Raw genomic sequence first — 24,045 nt, 5'->3', positions numbered from 1 at the left:
GGAGTTATATGTTAGAGGTGCATATATTGTAAACATACCTACAGCAGGACGAGATCAAGTAGACACGACCAGAAGATTTGGTCAGGAAAAGAAGTCTTTATTAAGCTGGGATACATACTGTTATATTTGATTATTAGTCAGATAGAAAACACAGTAGCTTTTCAAAATAAAAGCAAGGTCCATTTAATTAATTATATATATTTATAGCTTTAAAACACACTTCAATAAATATTTTTTCTTCTTTTGGTCTTTATTTCTCCTTTCAGCTTTACAAAAACACACAATGGACTATGAGAACAGTTGAGGGAACTGCACTGGTTTAAAAGGTCAGTGGTGCAGATACAGGCCAATACACACATTGTAGATGCCACAGATATTAGCCTACGAAACCTAAAACACCTTTACACATTTCCAAGTGTTTCACATGTTTGTCCACGTCACTACGGCAGGTATAAACATCTCTCCGATTATTCACATGAACGTTAAGCGCTATTTGACCACTGGTAGCATCACACACGCTGAAGAGTACAGGGAGGGTTAGCTCTAAGTTAAGACACATGGATTAACAGGTACATTGCAGTACAATTGTAGCACCCATCTTTTACATGGCTAGTCTACCACTCCCACACCTCAAACTGACACCTTATGGGTGAATGGTGGCTTATTTTAACCTTGCATATTTCCCATTATTGTGTTTCAATCAGACAGACTCAAGTAAGAACACTTTTTGTTGATATTGTTTTGTACTGAATCATTACAGTGGAGGGGAGGGCAGAGTAAGCACGATTCATGGAGCAGCAATTGGCACAATAATGGGAAATATCTGAAACAAACCAGAATTCTGCTTAAATGTTGAATCACAGTGAGAGAGAAATCTTTCCGTGGATGTGTTCCCACTTTTGAAGTCATAAAGGGAAATAGCTTCAAGGATCCGGGAGCAGCAGTGGGTTACCAATGGGATGCAATGCACTGAATGTAAAGCATTGTACTGAATGGTGACTGCAGTACCTTTGGCAGAGGTAAACACTGAAGTTTTAATACTGCAAAACATCTGACATTGGCCATCATCACACGAGGTGACGTGAAGACAAAACGTACGAGTGCTGGATTAGCTGAACCCTGCGTTTGTGTTGGTTTGCTTTTCTTCCCAGGATAATGCCACTCTTTCTGCGAGCTGAATTCAGTGACTACAGATCTTCATGACTGACCTCACCCTTGCTTGAAACAAACTACAGTGAACGACATGCTCAGCTTTATTAACTTGTGCGCAACAAAAGCACAATTTAGTTTTTTTTAATTAGCCCCTTCTAAATGTACTTCAAGCTTTCACCAGCAGGTGGGAGCATTTTACCAGCGGGTAAACACAACAGTAATAGATGGTTAAATACTGAAAGGTTGTTTCTTTAAAATCTGCTCAAAGCTTTGGTTATTTTTTGAAAAAAAAATTAAATAACAAAGTACTTGTTAAGTACCTTTAACAAAAAAGAAAATGTTTTTGTGAGAAAACCGTGTGCTACTGAGAACTCCCAAGATGGTTTTGATTGTTGAACAGTGTTGCACTGATCACATTAATCACAATGTACGTAGTGATGTTGGTTTGGTAGCTTCTTGAAGAAAAAGGGTTTTGAGAAAGGGAACTTTCTCTGTTGTGTTGATGAAAATATTGCTCGTTTTCTGTCTGCTTGCATCTGTAGAATAATATCACTGATAAAATAAACCTGAGCAGGATGTTCACTGAACTGGTTTAACCGGGAAGCTGACTTTCATACCATACAGATACCAAATGAAAGCAATAGCTGCCTGGAAGGTATAAAAGGACATTCATTGGAAAATTTCTCATATGTTTTGCTATTATAGAAGTAAATGGGTTCGATCAAGCGACAAAAAGAAACAAAGATCTGGTTTATTTGATTCATCCAGCTACACATTTGGGTTCAGGTGCAGATTCCTGACACGCCACAGAGGTCGAATTCCAAAAAGAAGATCAAGCAGCGATTTTTCTTGGCTTACATACTGCCTTTGTTCAATGCATCAGCTCAGTGATCACGAGCTTTATAAATAGAGCATAAAACTCATTACGTCAAAGAAAAGTTTATGATCCTCATAAAAGTTTCTTGATATATTTGGACAAGCAAACATTTGAAGGTGAAACAGTAAAAATAATAATACAGGGCCTATTTTAAAAGAAGTAAAACTTAAAATTATTATTTTCTTTTTGTTTTTTGTCAGTTCCATCATAGAAAACGTAATGTCCATAACATTAGGAGCTCCCATTTTTATCGTTCTGCTGTTCTCTGTGCTCCTGAAGTCTACAAATCTGGTAATTGATTTCATATGTTTTCCAACTTATATGAAATGATATTATGATATTATATACACCATTTGATGCAAAGACAAACCAGGATTTTAAGTCTTGCAACTAACGGTGCCACAAAAAGTGTTTACTGTTTGAAAAAGAAGCTCAGAACAAAACTGGCTGAGTTGCTCAGTCATTATATCAGGAATGACCAAAGGCAGCTTCGGAAGAAGAACCTCATGAGAACTATGGAGGTGGAAATAATCGGTTTGGGGTTGCTTCACTACCTTAGGGACTGTCGATTCCAGACACTGATTCAGCTATTAATTATGTGTGAGATCAGAGACTGATTGGAATGTATGCAAGGCCCTTTTGATGAGGTGATGATGTAAAGACTAGAAAATCAACAGGGGGTGGTTAAAAAAAGAAGGAATGGAGGGTTATGGAATGAGCTAGCAGACAAAAGTGTTTTGTGCACAGAGAAGCGAAGTACCACGCCATTTATCATTTATCAATACTAACTTCAGATGTCAAAGTTTACATACTTTATGTTGAATAAAAAGCGTTAATTTTCACCGTGGAGTTCTCTAAGACAGAAACATCATCTGTGCACAAACTCATCAGCAAACAGCCTAATAAGTTTTTAAACCCTGTGTTTTTCTCACACCCTGCCTTTAGGCACTGTTTCAAAGCTCATCTAGTGTTTACTTGTCCAAATATATTTAAAAAAAAAATTTCCGTGGGATGCTAATACTTTTTCACATGATGAGTTATTCCAAGGATAAGCTTAACTTAACACAGAAAAGCTAGTACTGTGGTTTGTTTACCTGCAGCTCACAGACCATTAATGCAGAGAGATCCTCCCTGCAGTCCTGGAGAGCTCTAGGCAGTCAACACCTCCTATGACCCTATGAAAGCATTTACAAACTTGCCTCTTGGGGGCAGTAATCCTCCACAGAGGACCCGAAACACCAGCGACCGAAAACCAGCATCATCGGGTCAGGAATTAGGGCACCGTTGTATGGTGACAAACATAAGCGCTCCAGCACAAACTCACATCTTGAAGCCTCCAGTGAGTCAGAGTGTTATTAATAGACCCAAACAGCAGGCGCTGTCACCACGTCTACTGCTCCCGGCCAATTACGAAGCTCTGCAGGTGTGCCCACCGACCCACACATGCAGCCAATATCAGACACTCCTTCTATTCTGCAACCTTTGCTCTCTCGCCATTATTTGTTTTCTACTTTGTGAAGCCCTTTCACAGACACGCACACACTCGCACACACCCAAAGAAAAACATGGAAATGTTATTAGGTCAGCTTCCTCCTGTGGCTATGACTCAGTACACCAGCTCTGTCACTGCCCACCTGGAGTCTCGGGAAGAGCAGCAGGAACAAGAGGATGGAGAGAAGTAGGGGGTAAGAAGGAGGTTATTACAAAACATGGCAGACTCATTCAGAAGATACAGTAGCTTTGCACATACACGTCTGCACAGGACTAAGTCAGTTAGTAAACCCTGTGCTTCTCATTATATCTTGTCTACTCTAAAAATGCCACTGGCTGTTAAGCTCCAATATTTAGCCGTGGCCCACGTACCTGCTCTCCTGAAAGGGCAAAAGAAACATTCAAAATGTCTTTTAGTCTTAAGTTAGGTTAAGATGCCTCCTCCTTCAAACACGGAGGTGGAACTTAAGTTGGTCGGCACTGGATTACAATCACAAGTCAATCCAGCAGAACTAAGATGCGATTTTTATTGTATCTCGAACAAAATTAAGAAAACAGTGTTGTTTGCAAAGGTACCTATTTTCTGTCATTATGGTCCCAGCGGTGGCTGCTCTTATTAAACGTGGCCAAATATTCAAATGAGTGAGTAAGCGTCTGCTTCTAACTGCTCTGTTTCACACAGTTTTTCTACTCTTGGCTCTGTATGACAGGCTATCAGACAGGACAGGATTTACCTAATATGGTCATTTGAGGCACACAGCTCTTTGAGCAGAGAAGCCCCAAATCTGCAAAGGGCAGCTGGTCAGAAGAAGTAAAACAACTTTATAAGACAAATAAGGAATATTTTTATTTACCACAAATCACGAAAGCCACTCTACTAGAGTTCTGGAGTGGAACAGGCCCACTTTAAGACATGTCACCCTTAAAAAGCTTGAGCTGAGAGTTTCTGGAGTCATGCTAGATTGGCCCCAATCAGCAGAGTTTAAGAACAGGTTTCCCCGTGTTAAAAAGAAGCACACGTTAATGCTCAGAGACACAGAAGAACACCATCACTGACACAACCATGAACAGCCCCTGCCACACATCATATCACATGTGTTTTAGTTGATTTCTTTTATAACTGAGTTGCACAGTTCATTCTATTGTTGAGTTATACAGTCTTTGTGTATTACTTTAGTTGAAATTATTGCTACACCAGTGTAGTCAACTTCATCCAAACTGCAGGAAGCCGCTCTTCCTCCACAGACTCTGAGCTTTCATTACACCACATGTCAGCATAGTGAGGTGGTAACAAGATCCACACAGCAGACATGCAGTACTACATACACATCCTCTCCAATTACCACACTAACAAACAACAAATGCCAACAGCCCCACAGGCCATTGCGTGGAGATAATAAGAACCTGCGTGTGTGTGTGTGTGTGTGTGTGTGTGTGTGTGTGTGTGTGTGTGTGTGTGTGTGTGTGTGTGCAAGCTTCTGGTGCTTTCTTTGCACAAACACACAAACCAGAAGGGGAAATGTGTGAGTGTACTCGGAGTTACAAGGGCATCTAGTAAGTGCATTAATCCTCAAACAGGGCAGATAAGGCCTACAGAGGTTAAGAGATTGCAGTCTGGAAAGAAGCGATACATTACACAAACGGCTGGATTGATTTGACCTGCAACCTTTCCAAACTCTCAAACCTCATTAATAAGCCTTCATATTTGAGATAAGATCCTTTTTCTCCATCTGAAGCTCATTTTGTTCGAAAGCTGTGAAGAAATTAGGCAGACACTGCTATGCTTTAAGGAGAACGAGTCAGAAAAAGGATACTTCCACTATTCAGGTGAAAGGACAGAGGTTAGTGATCACAACACTAACTGTCAGTCATGTTAGTATATACTCTACTTGATCGGTGGTCATCCTAACTGGATTAAACCTCAGTTTTCCTTTTAAATATTAAGCAACTGCAAACGTTTCTGCAGCTACGTCTAAAATACTAAAATTCTAGGCTAACGTAATCAGCAACTCTCCACCTGTGAGGTTTTCTCAATCTGTTATTGCACCTTTCCACCATTTCCAACACACACAGGCAATTTTGCTGCCTTCCCAAGGGACAGGCCAAACTAACAGCTCTACATTCGCTCCTTTCCAAAACTTCACCTCTGAAACGAAACACCAGTAATATGACGGTCATCATCAGGGGCTCCAGTGTCACAAACTACTAAGTTGTCTCTGATTTCCTCATTAATGAGGAAGAAACTATTGACTTTTAAATGCTGATTTAAGCTCTCAGAAAATTAAGTTCCTGTGTTTAACGTCTTTCTTCCACCGGCAGACATTCATGAGGAGCCTCTCTGCAGGCTGGACTCACCGTAAGGCTTTAGTCTACACATTTACTGCACTGTATACAGGAATACACTCTAGCATAGAGAAATCTATGTCTAATCTGTTGCTTTACACACCCAGGTCCAGGTTTTTCTTTTCTTTTTCTGTCTGCTATCCTCTGTAATTACTCTTTTCAATCCCTTTTCATCTTTGGCAGTGTGTTGGACCCGGGGGGTGGGGGGGTGGGCAGGTGGGTCTCAGATGCGTCCGTTGCCGTGTGTGCTGCTTCGGCGGCCGGACAGGGGGTGGGAGGAGTAGTGCAGCTCAACTGTGGAGAAATTGGAGGATGAGGAATTGGAGGAAGAAGAGGAGGAGGTGAGTCCACAGGCTTCACAGGCCAGAGCCAGCTGCCTCAGGGCATCCAGAGAATCCATCTTAGCCCCACGTAACAGATCGCTCTGTCCCTGCAGCACAAAGGAAGACGCGTGAGTCTGACTCATACCTGCAAAGTCATGAACTTCAATGAAAGCAAAAGGTAACATTTAAATAGTTTTATAGTCTTTTGTTATTAGGGACGGGTGTATGCAGGAGGTGTTGGGGGGAATCCTCCTCGTATGTAAAAAGCTGATATATTCTGCTCATTTCAGGCTCCATATGTTTATTCTTGTTCTCCCCTGTAGCAGCTCTGCACGATTCCAGCTCCAAACAAGATTAGGGCTGCCACGATTAGTCAACTAGTCACGATTACGTCGACTATCAAAATCGTCGACGACGTCGTTTGAAGCTTTGTTAGAGCACAAAAGACGCAAGAATAAGTAGTAGGATTTAAGAGTGTAATAAGGAACTGAAACAGAAGATGGCAGCACTGCATGTACACGGATGCCAGCTGCCATTAAACCCCGAAGAAGAAGAAGCAGCTCTGTCCCAGAATTCATAGCGCGGCCCAGCTCAGTTTCCAACAATAGCGGCAGCTAGTTAGTTTTAATATTACTCTTATTATTCTTTCTGGGACACAAAATAAACGTTTAACATATTTTCAGGGGAGAATGTAGCTGTGTAAACCTCAAATATCTGCTCAGTTTATCAAGACACCACATACTTTCAAAAGCGCTCCGACGTTTTCGGAGACGTCTGTTACCCACTAGCTCGATAGCTAGCCCGGGGCAAGGCTCACTAGAGCCCGTGAGAACATCGGACTCCCGGCAAATCGTTTTCAAACCCACCGCTGTCTTTCGCTACTCAGGTTAAACATACATAAGTCACTTAGATAACTTAAAAATGTTATTGTTTGGCTTTTTTTTAGTATTTTATTTGTTCCTGAGTAAATCGGTTTGGCTGAGATTAAAGTTATAGTTTTTACACAGCTGAATAAACGTCTAGCAGACAACTGATCATCAGAAGTGTGAGATCCTCGAGAATATACTCCGGTGTCCCGTTATATTTTAGATAGCAAGGAGCAGACGGCTGAGTTTATTAAACTCCAACGAAACAATCTGCAAATTTCATTAAAATTTAAGAAACTATCATCTTGTTTTTATTTTTAGTTAGCACATACCTTAAACACTTCTAGCTGTAAGCTAATGATAGTTATATAAGAGCAGATGCATGCTGGTGCAATAAGCTGTGCGTTTTACGTCCAATGGACATGATCTGATTAGTCGACTAATCGCAAAAATAATCGGTGACTAGTCAACTATCAAAATAATCGTTTGTGGCAGCCCTAAACAAGATGAATCCTTATTTATCTCGTTCTTGGCGTTGGTTCGGCTCTGTCTAAAACAAGCTGCCTTATGGCTCAGCAAGAGTGAAAATAGGACAGAAGCCTCCTTGCAACAAGGAAAATGTGGAGTTTGTCCAATGATTGCATTACTTTTTTTAATTCAATGATTGATTGCTCATAGTCATGCTAAGACATGCCCTCAACCGCATGCTCAACCTCTTGGACTGTTTCAGATTGCAAGGCGATTGCACACAGGTCTCAAAGTGGGAGCCAACCTGTCTACAGTTACAGTCCGACTCAAACCGACTGCAGCCAATTCTTAAACGCAGAGAGATTGTCGACACATTTGTAATCGAGGACTCGACTCAGTTTGTTCTATTCTGGTTCTATTGCTTTATGAAAAGTGTCATGAAACTGATGTCCTGCAGCAACTACATCAGGGGTGGGCAACTCCAGGCCTCGAGGGCCGGTGTCCTGCAGGTTTTAGATCTCACCCTGGGTCAAAACACCTCAATCAAATGATTAGTTCATTACCAGGCCTCTGGAGAACTTAAAGGCATGCTGAGGAGGTCATTTAGCCATTTGAATCAGTTGTGTTGGATCAAGGACACATCTGAAACCTGCAGGACACGGGCCCTCGAGGCCTGGAGTTCCCCACCCCTGAATTACATCATTAATTGTGGAGGAATTGGTGTTTCAAATCTATGAGGTTGTGGCTCAATTTTGAATGTAAATAATGAAAGAGAATTTCTGCTTAACCCTTTATAGACCAACCACTGCCTGACCGAGTGTGACTGTAAAATTAACTCCCTTCCTCTTTCTTTACGTCAACTTTCTTCTGATTGGCTGCCTCTGATTGACATCATGCAGAAACAAACTGAGCCAAGAGTCTTTGAGGACCTAAGGCCGAGACCGAGCGCACTGTGAAAAAGCAACAGCAAATTATGAATTTTTGGTAACATATATACATACGTGTTCAGTGTATATACGCACACTGAACTAATTGCATTGTTACAGGAAATATGTCCTTAAAAAATTAAAAAAAGAAGTCGACGTCTAGCCACGATGACCTGGCCCTGATGTTTTTAAACAAGAAAAGTACGGCACAGATATTCTGCATCCATCCAATCCTCATGAGAAGAAGCTGATCCAGGAGCTGAAGCTGCATCTATCTGTGTGCCTGAGCTAAAATAGTATAATTATAGTATAAATAAATAATAATAATAATAATAATAATAATACTATAAAACACTATTATTTCCACATCATTGTACATGTTATGTTATTATTATTTAGTACCAATGCTTGTTCTGAGCTACAAGCGTACTTTCACCAAATGCCGAGGTCTGATCGGTCAGATCCGTTTATTCGTATCCAAAAAAATCATCAAAAATTATGTTAAAAGTTTAAAAGTTTATTATGATGGGTCTTTTGTTTGCTTCGGGTTGACGATTTTTGTCCAATGACTGACAACTTTTACAATGAGTAACATTAAAATTATAACTCTCAATGTCAAGGGAATTAATCACTTTGTTAAGAGACACAAAATACTTTCCTCACTCAAAAAAGATAGAGTGCAGATTGCATTACTGCAAGAGACTCACCTCACAGACTCTGAACACTTACAGTAAAACTCAAGCGTGATTGGGTGGGACAAATTTACTATTCCTCTTTTAACTCTAAAAGTAGGCGTTGCAATATTGATCCATAAAAATCTACCATTCACTCTAAATACTATTGTAAGGGATACGGACGGACGATTTATTCTGATTACTGGGCTTTTATATGGGGAGTAAATTCTATTAGGAAGTGTTTATGCACCAAATACTTTTGATAGATTGTTTTATTCAAACCTTCTGGCAAAAACCTCCTCTGTGTGTCCGAATCACGTAATAATTGGTGGGGATTTTAACTGTGGTTTGAGTCCTGAAACTGATTATAATCCACCAAAATCTCAACCACCTTCAAAAATGGCAAAGGCTGCAATGGACTTCTGCTCAGATCTTGGTCTTTTTGATGCCTGGAGAGTTTGTAATCCACATGTGAAAGACTTTACATTTTTCTCACGCCCCCATTTTTCTTTTTCCAGAATTGATTACATGTTTGTTTCTAGATCTGTCCTTGACAGAACTCGGGGTTGTTTGATCAACACATGCGCTCTCTCAGACCACTCATCAGTCTCAATGGAGTTATTACCACCTTATTATGATCCCTTGTCTAGACACTGGCCCGGCTAAACCCAGCTCTCCTTAGTGACCCTGAATTTGTAAAATATTTAGAAGATCAGTGGGAACCTTTTCTTTCTACAAATGACTTACCGGGGGTTAGTGCTTCTACTCTATGGGAGGCGGGTAAGGCATTTCTCAGGGGCTCTATTATCTAAAAAGAAGAGCACGCACCTTAGCCAAACAATTAGTACTTGAACGCAACATTACTAACTTGGAGAGGGAGTTTAAGAAATCCTCGTCTGTTTCTGTGCTTAAAAAACTGGATGCAGCCAGATCAGATGCAGCATAGATTATTTGAATCGGGCAACAAACCTGGACGCTTACTTGCCCGACTTGCCCAGGGGAAAAAGGGCTCTTATGCAATACCCTCTCTAAAAGATAAGAAAGGTGTTTTACAATTCGAGGCTAAACTTATCAGCAAAATAATGAAAGAGTTCTATCAGGACTTATATTCCCCTGAGTGTCAAAATACTGTAGACGCTAGGAAATTGTTTCTTGATAATGTTAATCTCCCTATACTATCAGAGGAAAGTCGATTAGATCTTTGCAGTCCTATTAGGGCGCAGGAAATTTTAGATGCAATCAAATCCTTACAGAGTGGAAAAGCTCCAGGCCCTGATGGGTTTGGGCCAGAGTTTTATGGTGGGTCCTTTATTAAAAATGTATGTAGAATCTCTTGAGAGGGGCACACTTCCACCCACCTTAAACCTTGCCCATATATCCCTGATCTTAAAGAAGGATAAACCTGCAGATCTGTGTACATCTTACAGACCTATAAGTTTACTCGGTGTAGATTGCAAGATTCTGTCCAAAATTGTATCTAGACGACCGGAGGAGGTTCTGCCAGTTCTGATAAAGCCTGACCACACGGGTTTTGTCAAGAATAGATACTCCCGCTCCAATGTACGCCGACTCATAAATGTTGTGCAGTTCTCTCAAAACACCAATTATAGGGCTCTTGCAATTTCATTGGATGCTGAGAAAGCATTTGATCGGGTGGAGTGGGAGTATCTATTTGATGTTTTGGAAAGATTTGGTTTGGGATCTGAATTTGTCAAGTGGGTCAAACTGTTGTATGGGGCCCCAGCTGCAAGGGTGTTGGTTAACGACTCGGTGTCAGATGTTTTTCCACTGGGTAGAGGAACACGTCAGGGATGCCCCCTTTCTCCCGTACTGTTTGCACTTGCATTGGAGCCACTGGCAGAGGCTGTAAGAACTGACCCTGAGATCTGTGGGGTAACCTTGTTGAATACTGAATACAGAATTTCCCTTTACGCAGATGACGTGTTGCTCTTTCTCACTAAGCCAGAAACTAAGAAACTAAGCCACTAAGAATCTATTCCTGCACTGACACATATCATTAATCAATTTGGCCTTTTTTCAGGGTATAAAATAAATTATGATAAATCTGAAGCTTTACCACTGGGTGATGGGGGGAGGTGGGACACTCCTCCTAATTTTCCTTTCAGGTGGTCAACCACTGGTTTTACATATTTAGGTATTAGGCTGTCCGCAGACACAACAGAGTTGTACAAGTTGCACTTTAAACCAATTGTGGGCTCAATCAAGAATGACCTCAATAGATGGTTTGACCTCCCCCTATCTTGGATGGGTAGAATAAGTTTAATCAAAATGAATGTTTTACCCAGAATATTATATCCCATACAAATGTTGCCTGTCAGGATCAACAGAAAAACATTCTCAGAGATTGAGGGATATCTTTCTAAATTTATATGGCATGGGAAGAAATCTAGACCAAAGATACAGATTTTACAACTGCCTACAGATGAGGGGGGGCAGGCACTTCCTAACCTTTTATATTATTACTGGGCTTGCCATGCACAAATAATCTCAGGGTGGTTACATTCCTTTCTGTACCAAGGCGAGCCACCGGTAGATACTTGGTGCTGTGACCCTCTTTCGCTTCTTAGTCTTTTATCTATTGATCTGGCTGACCTTCCTCTTGGTGTCAGAAATAATTTCATTTTGATGCCTACACTTAAGGTTTGGCATAATATTGTTGTCCACGTCGGAAGAAGAGGTTTTTCTAGTGCACTACAACCTCTAATTAGGAATAAAGCTTTCGTATAGTATATTTGATGATTGGTGTTCTAAAAATATAAGATTTATTTGCGATCTGCTTGAAAGGGGTGGTTTTATGGCCTTTAATCAAGTTCAAATTAAATATAATTTACCACAGAAACACTTCTTTGGGTTCCTACAAGTAAGGCACTTTGTAAATTCCCTTAAATTTCCAGCCAATTAACCAGTTTTGAATCCTATTGAAAGCTTTCTTCTTAAATTTAATGAGGAAATAATCACAAAAAAGAAATTTATCTCTCTTTGTTATGGGAAGTTATTGTCTTTGAATTTTGTAACCACTGATAAGGCCAGGGTTCGGTGGGAAACCGACCTGGAAGTTCAGCTTAGTGCAGAAGCATGGTCCAAAACTTTTAGATCTGCCAAGAAATTGTTTTCCTGTAACAGACTCCAGGAAAGCCATTACAGAATCTTACATAGACTGCAGCGTACGCCAGAGTTTCTAAATAAAATTCATCCTCAGATTTCTCCTCTTTGTGTAAAGTGCAATACGGATGTGGGGACCTACTACCATTGCATATGGCAATGTCCTTTAATTACTAGATTTTGGAAAAATATTGCTATAGAGCTTCGCTCAATCCTTCTCCAGACGATCCCACTGAACCCTGGGCTGTTCGTTCTGGGTCTATCTATAGAAGGGCTCTCTCTGTCTTCTGTACAGATGCTTTTGTTAGGTAAACTTTTACATTTAGCGAGGCGATGTGTACTGTTTCAATGGATTCAGAGACAGCCCCCCACTGTTACACAATGGTACAGAGAAATGTTCAAGGTGTGACAATGGAGCGCCTTAGTGCCATCATAAAGGGCAATTGTAATGCATTCTGTAGGATATGCAGCCTTTGCCTGATCACCTACCTCGTGACCTTGCTGTGCTATTACATAAAGGGGGATCACATTTTGTTTTTAAACACAATAATTAATGTCTGTATTCCCTTTTTTTTCTCTCCCCTTTTTTTCTTTTCTTTTTTCTTTCCCTTGACTTCAAATGTGAAACGCTGTACATATTTTGACCCAGACATGTATATCTGTAACTCATGTACCTGTATTTGTTTTTTCTTCTCTTTTTCTTATTTGTATTTGGCTGTGCTGATTTGTTGATGTTTGTGTTGTTCCAAAAAATCAATAAATCATTGTTTTAAAAAAAAAATCAAGCTGAAATAATGCTGAAAATTCTTCCTGTGAAATTACATGCTCGGTGTCAATGGCTGCATTAGGAAGTGAGCCCAGAAATATTTTCAACAAACAAAATATCTGCACGAATTCGACGCGTCCGGTCTGTAAAGGCCTCGTCCAGCCTGGAGTCGGGCTATTGTCACTGTTTGTCTTCTGAAATTACAGATACATTTTTCAAAGTTCGTCCTACAAAATGTTTCTATTTATTTATGTTCTGCCTTCCTTTACCTTAAGTACAGTAATGTTCCAGGTGAAACTCTCCACGGCTTTGTTAAGCTTGCGACCCTTTAGTCCTTCCTTCTCTCCAAGCCGAGAGAGATCCTCATGGAAGTCCATTCCTGTGAAGCACGAAAGCAGGAGCATTATTGAGGCAGAGCAGCTTGGGAATCGGCAAATCAAATTCAGGTGAAATATAGCTGTCAAGCGTATGGATGATTTCCCTCAGCTATCCCAGTTGCAGTTACGTGTGTGTTGTCGTATAAACCAGACTGACATGTTTACGCAAAAGCAAAAGCAATGACACATAAAGGTCAATCATCCAAAGGCAAAAACACGCTGGAAAATAAGCTGTTCAGAAAATCCAGTACAAATGTGACAGAGAACAGCTGACTTATTGTAAACAACATTTCAAACAGAGATACTTTTGTAAATATGTGCCTCATGGGAACCCAATTTAGAGAGCGCTACAGCCACCACATGCAAAGCTGTTTACTCGCAGAGCCATTCTCTGAGGAGTCACCCTAATTAAGCTCTACTGTTAGATGTTTCAGTCAGACTTGCTTATTTGATGATTTGTTAGAATTTGGGAATATCCCATGCTGCAGATCTTTTATTCATGAGACCTGATCAAAACGACACTCACACCAGCCACGCAGCCTTTCATCCATCTCTGCATACTTTACCTTCCCTCTGCACCTGAGCGATCCTCTCCTGTACTGCATCAGCATTCTCGATCAGCTGTTTCTGGGCAGCAATCATCTGAACAAACAGGAAGACAATTTCTATGTTCACTTTTTGGTCCTTTTATATGTTCAAGGTTTATGAAAAATACTATGTCAAGTATGCAGAAGGCAGTACAATATATGGACAAAAGTAATGAATGTTATTGCTACTGCATCTACTGCAGTGATATGCAGAGGCACCATTGTGTTGAGACTCAAGTACAGACTTTCAGCTTAAATGCAAGAGGTTTTACAAACTGTGTCCCGTCTTCCATTTTCAGAGGTTCAAATTAATTGGACAATTGACTGACAAGTAGTTTTGTGGCCATGTGGCCATGTGAGGCCCTTTGCCTCGTATTTCATGCCAAATGAAGTGGACATAATATCTGAAGTTGATTCACAATGTTCAATTTGTATTTTAAAGATTGTCACAGTAACATTAATGTCATTTTAAAGGTGATGCCCAAAGAGATGTGAGGGCAGGTGAAGGAGGCCATCATTAGAGACAAATCTTTCAGAGAGAGAGATTAGGCTAAATCATCAGTGTGGAGCACCAAAAGGTCTGAAGCTGCTTGTAGACAGAATTATTTCCATGGTTGAGAAAAAGAACTTCACAACATCGAAGCATTTCACGGGAGGAAACAGAATATTTGACTTCAGGTGGACATCGGCTTTTTCTCCAAGTATTAAAACCTTTTTATACTGAAATTCATGTTAGATTCTCTCATTAATTTTGAACATCTGAAACTGGGGATAAAATTGGCTGTAAAATTGGCCATATAAAATTAGCGCAACAAACTCTATTTTCATTACTGAAAAAAAATGTATTTTCATGAGGAAGTTATTTTCTGTTATTTTACGGTAGTATTTTGGTGCCCCAGCTGCCGGAATATTACCATTTTTTTAGGATTTTTTTTTCCTATTTATAGATAATTTCATTGTTTAATCACATTAACATGTTCCTAATTTCATGTTTAAAATCACTTGAAAAGGCAGGCCACCTGCTGTCTGTGAAAGACACAGGGACCCAGTGGTGGACCTGCCAATTCTTGCATTCTATGGCAAATACCAACTGGGCTCCACGGTGCCAGGCGTCGAGTTCAGCGCTCACTTAAGAGTGCCTGGGCCCCAGGCCAACCTCTTCAAGTCTGTTTCTGATTGTCATAGCAGGTTTGGCAAACATGTGACCAAACACTCATACCAGTGGCCAGCTCAAGGTCATTTTGTAGCTCTGGGAGTGCTCTTACTTGTACAAACTAGCAGAATGCTCCAGTTGATGCAATAATACCACTGATCATGGACTATTTACGGAAGAAATTTCACAAACTGACTTTTTGCAACGGTAGCATCCCAGACTCTTTACAACAATCCATTTATTCATAAATGTTTATAAAGGAAGATTGCATTGCTCAGTGTTTGACTTTGTGCAGATATAAGGATATAAGGGTCTAAAAACACCTGAATTCAAAGATTAAGAGGTGTGGCCCAATATTTTAGTGTAGTGTATTCGAAAATGTGACATATCACATAGTCTGGGCCATACAAGATCTAACCTTTACCTGATTTAAATGTGACCATTTTCTTCTTCCAGATACTCTCCTGGGAATCTCAGGGCTACAGATTAAGGTTTTGAATCTCAGGGTATCCTGGAAGTCCCATTATGACTATTAGGAAACGATATAAAATAGCACTGTGCACTCAGAACCAGACAGAGAGCAAAAATAATCATCTCTTTCAAAACAACCCACATATGTGTGAAGGATCATCGTTGGCGTTGAGAGGCGTGCCTCCAGCTGTTTTCCCCCAAAGGTGGCACATAAAGTCAAGAGCGTGTCCAGGGCCATGCTAATATTATTTGAGACATTCACGAGGTTGTTCTTCCCTCAGAGTCACAATGTCCAGGCATCAGTTCTACTGTAATGTCATGAGGGTTCTGAGGGCTAGCTTTCAATGTAAATGACCAGAACCTTTCTGGTACTTTGTTCTTGTTCCTTAAGTTTAAAATCAAGTCAAGGTGCAGCTGTTTTTACACACTAGAGGAGATTAAAAATGTAACGGAAAAGAATGGGACTTCCAGAGAGCAATCTAAATATAGTAGAACAAGTCCAGAGATGGAGAGATCAGCTAAATGGGCAACTTATTATCAAGTATTAAAAGCCCCGGTCATCTGGGTCTTTCTGTGTGGAATTTGGATATTCGTCCTACACCTCTCTGAGTGGGCATACTCCAGATTCCTCCCACAGTCTAAAGACATGCATATAAAATTAACGATAGGTAATAAGTTAATAGGCTCTCTTTATACATGGCTAAATCACCTGGTCGGGTACAGATTATGCCCAGAGATTTTGTTTACAAAATGTCTTTCTTTGTTTACAAAATGTAGTATGGATACTCTTTAGGGGGTATATCTTTTATATGTGCAGGGTGTTACGCAGTACTGCAGTACACAGTTTGGGGCAACCGTGGCTCAGGGGGTTGGGAAGCGTATCTGTAACCGGAAGGTTGCCGATTCGATCCCCGGGCTCTCTGTCCTGGTCATTGTGTCCTTGTCCTTGGGCAAGACACTTTACCCTACCGCCTACTGGTGTTGGCCAGAGGGGCCGATGGTGCGAAATGGCAGCCTCGCTTCTGTCAGTCTGCCCCAGGGCAGCTGTAGCTACAACTGTAGCTGCCTCCACCAGTGTGTGAATGTGAGAGTGAATGAATAATGGCATTGTAAAGCGCTTTGGGTGCCTTGAAAAGCGCTATATAAATCCAATCCATTATTATTATTACGTTAAAAAAAACACTGAATGAAGCAAAAAAGTGTGTTGATGTAACTGCTGATGTAACATTGGTTGCCTGTCACTTCCAAGTCAACTCTCTCACCATTACACTGATACTCAGGCGTACAGTACGTACTCTAATCTCTCAGTTACTTATATACATGATACAAAACTGAGAGCAAAATGACATACAGGCATGTACTGTAGCTTAAATACAAGCAAAATAACTTTTTAACAGTGTACTTAATCTCTTGAGATTAAGAATCTCTTTTGTCAGTGTGTCCTGGGCTGAGACAATGTATAACTTTCTGATCACAGCTTGTGCAGATATGAAATACTACAGAGCTGAAAATATTAGACTATGGTAATGAACTGATCACTCTTAAGTAGGTTTTGAGCAGGTTCCATCTTCCTTGATGTAAACAGGTACTGTTTTTCTTTGTTTTAAAATAACCTAACCTAAATCATTGGGTGAAACAAATGATGACATTTTACATTAAACTTATATAAAATCAAGTAACTGATCCTCGATTTTCTTCTAATTACATCAGTGTTCTGCTGGAACACTCTGGGTCCTGGTATCCCTGTGGATGACACGTACCACCCACTTAAACAGCACTGCAGACCAAGCAGCTTGGGTTAGTACGGCAAAGTTCTGCAACATGGGAACATACTGATGTTATTGCTATCTCTAAATAATGAAGAATTTGCTAAACTAACTATAGCGAGAGTTGTAACTATATATTCTCATTTAAATCAGTCAGGTTGCCTCAAATCACTGAAAGAAATAAAAAGGGTAAAAAGGGCTGAATACAGGAAGAGAGAGGGAGCTTTTTGTGTGGTGACTGAGCGCTGTGTGTTTGTGCTCAGAAAGGCTGAAGAGGTGTGATGTTTGATTGGAGATCACACCAACTATGGCATCATGACACTGACCTGCTGGGCTGCATTTGCTGGGTTTTGCCGCAAACATCATCAGCTGCACTCACATACGTAAATAACCACACTGTTCTGAGGTATGTGTAGGAGTAAATAGCTGAGCACTAAAAGAGGTGGGAGAGTCTCGTCCTGATCTAATGCAAGAGGAGATTGAGTAGGAGGTGTGTGTGTGTGTGTGTGTGTGTGTGTGTGTGTGTGTGTGTGTGTGTGTGTGTGTGTGTGCGTGTGTGCTCGTGGGTGACGGTTTCATGCATGTCACCACAGAGCTGCTGTATAATTAATGCCTATAGACGATGCAAATGTACGTAAGCAAAGGTCTGCACACTCAGTGATGCAGTGTTAGATGTCTAAAAAAACTTCACAAACTGTGGAAAAGTTTCTGATGCTAAAGGTTTCAGCCAAAGGAGCAAAATTAGCAAGAGCAGCATTATGAGGAGCTCGTAAGTGACACAGAGCTCATGAAGATACATATCATGGTCTAACTACATATACGTAGGTCTCACAAAGCACAGTTAAAATTAGCACTGCAAACACCTAGCATGTCAAGTCTCATAATCATTATATTTATGATTTCATTGGCTAAATTCACTCTTTCTGATTGGTGCAGATGGTTGTTTTGAAAAAAAAAAAACAACTACTGAAAATTAGGTTGACATTTGACCTCAAAGAAAGCTATGTCTGAGACTGGGTGTGGTTTAACTGACATTCTAGGTCCTGGTGACTGAGAAACCACCAGGTGGAAGCTAACCAGGAGCATTATTCAAACCTAAACTTCAGTCCCCAGCTTATGGTTTGATCCAGACCTGGAGATTACTAATGATTATTAGTCTAACCCCCTCCGTGAATCGCTACCTTATCGTGGTGGTGGGGTTTGTGTGTCCCAGGGATCCCAGGGGCTATGTTGTCCGGGGGCTTCTGTCCCCTGGTAGGGTCTTCCATGTCAAGACCCTACGGAAGACCCTACTATCCTGAAGGCTCTGGATGTTGTAGGGCTGTCCTGGTTGACAAGCCTTTACAATGTTTCGTGGAGATCAGGGGGGCACCTCTGGATTGGCAAACCGGGGTGGTGGTTCCCATCTTTAAGAAGGCGGACCGGAGGGTGTGTTCCAACTACAGTGGCATCACACTCCTCAGCCTCCCTGGGAAAGTCTATGCCAGGGTGCTAGAGAGGAGAGTCCGTCTGTTAGTCGAACCTCGGATACAGGAGGAACAATGTGGTTTTCGCCCTGGTCGTGGAACACTGGACCAGCTCTTGATCCTCTCAAGGATACTTGAGGGAGCATGGGAGTTTGCCCAACCAGTCTACATGTGTTTTGTGGACTTGGAGAAGGCATTCGACCGTGTTCCTCAAGGTGTCCAGTGGTGCTCTAGGAGTATGGGGTGTCTGGCCCATTGCTACAGGCCATTCAATTCTTATACAACCGTAGCAAGAGCTTGGTCCGCATAGCCGGCAACAAGTCAGACTCACTCCCGGTGGGTGATGGGCTCTGCCAGGGCTGCCCTTTGTCACCGATTCTGTTCATAATTTTTATGGACAGAATTTCTAGGCGTAGCCAAGTGGCAGAAGGCTTTCACTTGGGTGGTCTCAGGAGCTCATCTCTGCTTTTTGAAGATGATGTGGTTCTGTTGGCTTCATCGGGTGATGGCCTCCAGCTCGCACTGCAACGTTTCACAGCCAAGTGTGAAGCAGTGAAAATGAGAATCAGCACCTCCAAATCTGAGGCCATGGTCCTCAGCCGGAAAAGGGTGGAGTGCCCACTCCAGGTCAGGGACGAGTTCTTGCCCCAAGTGGAGGAGTTTAAGTATCTCAGGGTAGGGCTGCTCGATTATGGCAAAAATGATAATCACGATTATTTTCACTGAAATTGAGATCACGATTATTTGACGATATTTATTTAACCCTTTAAGACCTACTATAGAACCAAGTCCACCAGAGCTTATATTATTTTTTTTACATGCTGTAGTGCCATTTGTGGGAGCATTTCAAGTTGCTATACATCAATACAACTGTTATAGCCCATATTTTAATAATATGTATGTATTAAGTCCATAGTAATTACATAAATTGCAAAAAAGTGCAATAAACTACAAAAAAAATTGAAAATCGCTTTTGTTTTGTTTACATATATTTCTACTTGGAGAAATTTAAGAGGTTTATCCCTCAAAACTTTAAATACAATAAAGTTGCAAAAAATAGTTTCCCACCACAGGAAATTTATTTTGAGTGTCTTCATAGTTTTATTTTGGAGATACAGCAATTTTTATATACTGCAGGAAAAACAAAAAACAATCCTATGATGCAAATTTGCAAAGAAAACAGCATGTGCATCATTTCACTGTGGGAAGTGTTACGAACAGCTGATAGGAACGGCAAAGCGTGTTTCTGGAATATTATGTTTTTGTTCCTGCAAGCGCTTTTTATGCAATTTTTGCAAAGCTATATGTGGAACGAAACCGTGACCGAGGACAAGCTGATGGCATAAGATGTAAGTACAACTCCTCCGGTTTCATATGCAAAACAAATTATTGCGCTAGCTTACACGGTTCAGGTTCTACAGGGATTTAAAAATAGTTACGCAAAACGGAGCGTGCTGCTCTGACCGGCTTTAAAGGGTTAACAATGACTTTAAAAAAATAATATAAAATAGTGTGCAACACCACTGAAGTTTTTTTTTTTTTAAACTCTCTTTTCAAACAACGGCAGTCACTCTCCAAATAACTTCTGCTTAGCTTTCCGAGCTTCCCTCGGGTCCTCTTAATCAGCGGTCTCCAACCTTTTTTGCGCCACGGACCGGTTTATGCCCGACAATATTTTCACGGACCGGCCTTTAAGGTGTCGCGGATAAATGAGGGAGGGGCTAATAATCGGCTCAGTCATTTTTAATGATCGTTGAAAGCCCAGATCGTAATCGTGATTAAAATTCGATTAATTGAGCAGCCCTATCTCAGGGTCTTGTTCACGAGTGACGGGAGAAGGGAGATGGATTGGTGCTGCGGCTGCAGTGATGTGGACGCTGCACCGGTTCGTCATAGTGAAGAGAGAGTAAAGCCCTATAAGCCCCCAAGTGAGTTCATATTTTTTGGCATATTTATCACACTTCCATGCTTCAGCTCATTAAACTAATTTTAATATTGGACCACGATAATCCAAGAAAATGCAAAACCCAGTTTTTAAATAATGATTGCCTTTGTTAAAAGACCACGTGAAAAAGTAATGTGCCCTAAACCTAATAACTGGTTGTGGTGGAATTTTGGCCCACTCTTTTGCAGAGGATTGTCTTAATTCGTCTGTTTAAGCGCCTTAAGATCAGAATAAACGGTGAGTCTGGACTTGTTTTGTTTTGGGGGGGTTTTTGAGCCATCGAGAGGTGGACTTGCTGGTTTGTTTCAGACCTTTCTCCTGCTGCATAACATAAACATGCATGAGCGTCAGGGTATGAAATGACTGGGAATTATCCTTGCAGATTTTCTAGCAGAGAGCAGAATTCATGGTTGGGCAAAGTGTGACAAATATGCAAAAATCTAAGAAATCAGGAAAAAGGGCAAATACTTTTTGACTCATGACCTCCAGCTTGCAGCAAAAACGTAGGTTACACCACTATGACGAGTGCAAGCTGATGGTCTAAAAAGTGTTGCATCATAAACAGGATTGGCCAGTTACAATCATTTTCCTAGAGCAACTACGATGCAGTTCACAGCGATATTTGTCTGTGCAGTTCGTCAGAAATTTTTCTTCATGTTTGCACAAGACAGGAATTAATGCAACTTTCTTTTTTAAGGAAGCAGTTAGCTCAATAAATGTGTCTTACTGACCGTTTCATAAGCAGCGAGCAATTTGCGAGTTGGTTCCGAGAGGCCGACCAGGGGCTCCAGACATGGATAGCCATCCTTCAGAACCATGGTGGCCCCCATTGTGCCCTCAGGACTCTGTAGCCTCGTGCCCAAGGTCTGGATGCACTGCTTCAGTTTGGCCACAGTGGGGAGCCCACACTGCTCTTTGAAACTGGCTGTGGTGCTCTGGAAATGGTGTGAAGGTAAACAGACAGAAAAGAGAGGGAAAATAGTGTTAGATCTGATGTACAGTTCCGGCTGTAAGATTAAGCTGGGAAAAGCCAAAAATCATGACACGCCCCGCTCACTTCCCCTCCGTTCCCCTGTCATCTGCTGTCTCCCTTGTGAATTAAATCAATATGGCACTCACTGCTGCCTTTAATCCAGTGAAATCAGCCTAAGCTTAAGCGCATTTAGCAAAAAAAGGAGACAATATGGCATAAATCTGGAACAGGAAATCAAAGCAATTAGAGTGTGTGTTGGATGGGGGGATGCAAGATCGGGATGGTTCACAGATTTGAGTGTGACAGATTAAAGGACTCATTTGCTGAACTGCCATTCAGGGTCACTTCATAACAAAGGTAAAAGGTTTATTTCTGCATGTATGAGCACTAGAATATAAAGCCTCTGCTGTTGCACTGAATGCCATTTGCCACTTGCCACATCCCCAACTGGACTAGCAATTATCATGCTCCACCTGTGTGTAAGTGCATCTGTGTCTGTGAATGTGACAGACACAGAGAAGCATGATGAATAATATCTGTGGCAGATGAGCCCACAGCTGGACTCATGGCAGAGAGACAGAGAGAAGCAGGGTGTACAATGAGACTGAAGCAGGAGGATTAAAAGCAGTTTCTGAGTGAGTAAAAAGTGTTTCTGCGTAGCACTCGGTGTGTGTGCGTGGGTTTGTGTGGGAGTGTGTCTGACAGACTGACTGGGTGGGATTGGATGATCAATGAGATGGCAGGAAATTTGCTCTCTGCTTTCTACTGAAAAGGATTGACATTTTTCAACCAGAGATTCATTCCAGTTTTTAAATTCACAGACCTACACTACATGGATGAAACCGTGCAGTCACCCAAACATTACACACAAGCAGACATTTCTGTCGCATCATAGCAGGAAAATCATGTGTGTGTTCATAATAGCTGCATTTATCGTGGGCACGCTGATTCCTCCATCATTAATGTGGCTGATTGTCCTCCTGGACATTTTTTAAAAACTGTGGTTGTTCTATTAGGAAGCTGAAGATATTAGAGGATAGTTTGAACCAACAGAAACACGTTGGGACTCTGACATCTGAGAAGATTTTAAGTTGATATTGTGAACTTAACAGCAGTTACAAACAGACTGTATATAAAGGATACAGCCACCATGAAGTCACCAACTGGTTAGTGAAGTGGTTTTGCCATCTCCATCTTGGTATTTTGAAACCAGGTCTAAGCCAATAAACATATCATAGACTGGGCCCCATCTTAAGAAGCTCATAGTATCATATCACCCCAACAGGGCACTTCATTATCAGCCTGCTGGTTTACTTGTGGTTCCTAGGATATTTAAAAGTGGAATGGGAGGCAGAGCCTTCAGCTTTAAGACTCCTCTTGTGTGAAACCAGCCTTCAGTTTGGATTCAGGAAACAGACATGCTCTCTAGTTTTAAATCTCTCTAAGTCTTTGGCAATTGGAGGCTTTCAATGATGCACTGAGTGTTTTTTAACTCTGCTTTTAATCATTAGTTGTTACTAATCTCTGGCTGTCTTCCACAGTGTATCTTTTGTCTCGTCTTCCACAGCTCACCCCAAACCGGTCGTGGCTGATGGCTGCCCCTCCCTGAGCCTGATTCTGACAGAGGTTTCTTCGAGTTCAAAGGGATTTTTTCGTTCCCACTGTCGCCATTTCCATGCTCACAGGGGGTTGTCTAATTTTGTGGGTTTTCTCTGTATTATTGTAGGGTCTTTCCCTTGCACTATAAAGCTCACTGAGGCAGCTATTGTTGTGATTTGATGCAATGTAAATAAAATTGAATTGAATTGCTGTAACTAGTGATTAAGACTATAACATCACCTGCTAAGTTTATACTGTAGGTCACACAGCAAAGTAGGCGAGGGCTGTTCGTCCTTAAACTTCTACACAATTGGAAGTCTTTTTGTTTGGCTTCAGACCAAGAAGTTACATCGTTTAGCTCTTTTAAGTCCAATACTGACTCTTTTAACTGCATGGGTGGTCTCCACGAACTCCTGGCTGTATCTTATCTTATACAGTAGTGCCTAAATACTGACTTATCTGTCTTATCCTGCTTTGTGCTTTTAAACATTCCCAGTTAATTTCTTTCTATTTTACATTGTAAAATTATATTTAGCAAGTATTTCATATCAAAACTTTTTAGTGAATGAAAGAAGAAAAGCACAAGTATTTCTGTCCCCTGCCTTCTACTATACTTTAAAGTTGCTATTCCAGGTCATCTGAATCACGTAGTCAGGTGAATTGATTAAGGCCTGGTGTGGCCACACTTCACTGTGACTC

The 24,045-nt window shown here is 41.1% G+C and overlaps 1 protein-coding gene across 1 annotated transcript in view; it reads right to left on the bottom strand.

Moving 5' to 3' along the window:
- Window positions 1-257: 257 nt before the first annotated feature.
- The window catches only part of plcl1 (phospholipase C like 1), a 122,367-nt gene continuing 98,579 nt past the window's right edge, over window positions 258-24,045 (bottom strand). The window contains exons 10-13 of the mRNA XM_040006831.1: window positions 21,506-21,709; window positions 13,953-14,028; window positions 13,279-13,388; window positions 258-6,293 (exon numbers count right to left, since the gene is read on the bottom strand). Of these exons, the coding sequence (XP_039862765.1) occupies window positions 6,087-6,293; window positions 13,279-13,388; window positions 13,953-14,028; window positions 21,506-21,709 (597 nt within the window). The 3' untranslated portion in view covers window positions 258-6,086. The remainder of the gene's footprint in view (window positions 6,294-13,278; window positions 13,389-13,952; window positions 14,029-21,505; window positions 21,710-24,045) is intronic.

This window comes from Simochromis diagramma, unplaced genomic scaffold (assembly GCF_900408965.1).
Source record: "Simochromis diagramma unplaced genomic scaffold, fSimDia1.1 OVJJ01000514.1, whole genome shotgun sequence".
NCBI classification, from domain to species: domain Eukaryota; kingdom Metazoa; phylum Chordata; class Actinopteri; order Cichliformes; family Cichlidae; genus Simochromis; species Simochromis diagramma.
The sequence above is the reverse complement of the archived record's forward strand: the minus strand, read 5'-3'. Positions and strand labels throughout refer to the sequence as shown.